General features: G+C 43.5%; 1 protein-coding gene across 1 annotated transcript; it reads right to left on the reverse strand.

Moving 5' to 3' along the window:
- Window positions 1-709: 709 nt before the first annotated feature.
- On the reverse strand, window positions 710-1,714 carry LOC119804226 (melanoma-associated antigen B4-like). The gene has a single exon (XM_038315707.1). It carries the CDS (start codon window positions 1,712-1,714, stop codon window positions 710-712), a length of 1,005 nt encoding a protein of 334 aa, XP_038171635.1.
- Between the last annotated feature and the right edge of the window lie 1,189 nt (window positions 1,715-2,903).

The following is a 2,903-nucleotide window of genomic DNA, read 5'->3' on the forward strand; positions in this document are numbered from 1 at the left end:
CTAAATTTAGATGCCACAGAGTATACAACATTTGAAATTGCAATAAAATTAACAATCAGAAAATTTTCTTAATAAAAACACCTTAAAATGTTTTCTGTCTAATGCCACAAAAAAACTTGCTTTTTTTCTTCATTGGGAAGAGATTACCTTTCATTCTCATGCACAATGAGACCTCCTAGAATCGTCCACTGCATGGGCAGACGCTAGAACTATTTAGTCTGAAGACTCCCCAAGACTGGATGTTTAACTACTGTTTAGGTAGAGCATCTACCTTAAAAAAAGAGATCTGATTCACTGTGATTAAATTTCACAGGCATTCTTTAATATAAAAAACAAATGCAAGTGTACATCTCTTAAGCTTGCAAAAAGAAACAGTAAACCACAAATGTACAACTTTCACTCTTGTCCATTTTCAAATATTTTACTCCCAATTTTGCTATCTCCAAGATTCTTCCTCTATTAATGCCATGTTACCTTGACATAGCAACACCAAAGTTACATGCAAAATTCCAATTTGTATTTGTAAATGTGAACATTCAACTTGACCAACAGCAGTAAAGGAATGGGCTACAAAAATTATCTGTATACATTCTAACCCCAAGTTAAGACCCCCCAAACATTATCAAAAACTTATTTGCAAAATGATGAGCAGACCTTGTCAATCATAAAGCACAGGCTACCTTATACCTCACTTGTGAGTAGGACGACCTTACTTGGTCTTAGTACGTCCCTTGGCCTTGCCTTTAGTGCCAGACTTGGCAGCAGCTGCAGCTTGGGCTTTCTCTTCTTCTTCAATCAAAGCCTGCTCATAACGAGATGAGTAATCCTCAGGAATGGTTTCACTGATCTTGGCTAAAAAGTCCATCACTTTCATCTTGCTGGTTCCAGCATAGGCTCTCGGGCCCCACAGGAACTCATAGGATGGAGGATCACTGTTAGGAACCTGACGGTATACCAGGTACTTTTCCTGTACCAGATCTTCAGTGATGAGCTTTCTGACATCTCCAAAGATGAGATGTGGGACCCCATCATAGACTCCCAGCATGTTCAGGAAATGCCAAACCTCCTCCTCTGGGGCACAGTAGCCATTTAGATAGATTACACTTAGGAGAGGGATCAGAATGCCTCTGTTGGGAACACCCAGCTCATTGCTCGTACTTCCATCATCCTCGAAATCTAGCTTGCTCACAAGCATGTAGGACTGACCATTGGGCTGGACTTCTTTCATCTCAATGCCAAAGACCATATCCAGACGATAGGAGGCTTTCTTGAGGATCTCAGGGAAGTGTTCCTTGAACCTTTTGCTGATAACTTTGAGCATCTCTCCCCTCTTCATGGGCTGCTGCACTTTGTATTTGCAAAGCATGTACTCCACTAGCATTCCTGCCTTCCTTGATAGAAGATCCATCTGTGTGCTTCTCCTGGAGAGTGGGGACCTAAGAGAAGACCCATTTTGCTCTTCTTGGCCCTTTGCACCTTTATGAGACATTTTCCGGGCCATGCTCTCACTAGCAGCGGTGGAGAGTGCCTTACCCTGAGGGAAGCCAGCAGTAGAAGTGCTTGGCTGAGCATCTCCTGAAGCTTGATCAGAGCCAGCAAGTGACTCTCCTTTTTCTGATGCTTTTGATGGAGCATCATTTAGCCCGTGGGCCTCATCTTGGGTCTGGCGACGTTTCTCTCGAGCACGGGCCTTACTCTTCTTTCCTCTGGGCATGATGGCTCTAGTCAGTAAGAGAAAGCAGTACTTTGAGCAGGTGATCTTGTTATCTAGATCAGAAAAATAACATACTACAAGCCCCTTTTGGCAGATTTCAAACACCTTGGATTTCCCTGACATTTCCTTTCCCATATTTTGAGAAGAACATTGCTGTGAGAATACACTGGGCTTTTGTTTTCTTGACCAGTGTCCATTAATTCAGACATAGAGGGGTGCCTGAGCACTCTTATTTCTATCCAAATCCAGAACTGTTCCACTCTCCTTGCCTTAGAGAAGATGCCCATGAGCCTAGAGAAGAGCCCAGGAGAACTCACTCTACTGAAATAACTGCTTAGAGTGCTGAGAATTCTGTAATTGTCCATCAAAGGCTCTTTGGTGCCTTCAACCCTACTTCTGGTTATTTCCTAAGCTCTATGTTAAACACAGATAGCAACAGAACCTTCCTTTACACTGGGCCCTACAGTATCAGACAAAGAAATTTAACTCTGGGTTGAAAACAAGAAACACTGATGGGCTTGGATGGTAGCTCAATCCATAATGAGCTTGCATGGAAACCTGAGCTTGAAACCTAGACGCCATGTGTAAAAGCAAAGCAAAGAATGGTGGACTGCATTTGCAATTTCAGTGCTGGGATAGATACAGAAGGATCCCTGGGGCTCTGGAACCAGCAAAGCTAGTCTTTTTCTAGATGCAGGATATAAAGAGAGCACCTCTTAAAGACAAGATGGATAGCTCCTAAGGAACAATGACCTTAGTTAGGTCTCTAGTTTCAACAAGCAGGCATTCACATTGGGACACACAAATATACACACGCACTAAGAAAACACAGATTACCCCCCCCCACACACACACACACAAGATGTGATAAAGATCCTGAAACTCAGGCTAACCTTTGCCCTCTTGTGCTGACAATGCCCTGGGAACAGAGTCTGTGGCTAGTCAGGACAGGTGTACATGTCCAAGTCATACTATAGCGCCTGACTTGCAGTGGCCCCATTATTGTGGAAGTGATTCCCACACCTCCATATATCTTCACTGAAGTTAGGTACTGGAGACCAAGGCTACAGTGTGCCTATAGGAGACCAAGGCTGTCCCTTCTCAGAGAACACGCTCAGAGGAGCACAGAGGGCTGTCACACTTCCAGCTCCTAATTCAGGACATTTTAAATATCCCTCTGCTATGTGTT

The sequence above is a fragment of the Arvicola amphibius genome, chromosome X (assembly GCF_903992535.2).
Source record: "Arvicola amphibius chromosome X, mArvAmp1.2, whole genome shotgun sequence".
In the NCBI taxonomy this organism is placed as follows: domain Eukaryota; kingdom Metazoa; phylum Chordata; class Mammalia; order Rodentia; family Cricetidae; genus Arvicola; species Arvicola amphibius.

Coding starts and splice junctions, on each gene's coding strand:
- LOC119804226 (XM_038315707.1), bottom strand. CDS start 1,714: ATGCCCAGAGGAAAGAAGAGTAAGGCCCGTGCTCGAGAGAAACGTCGC.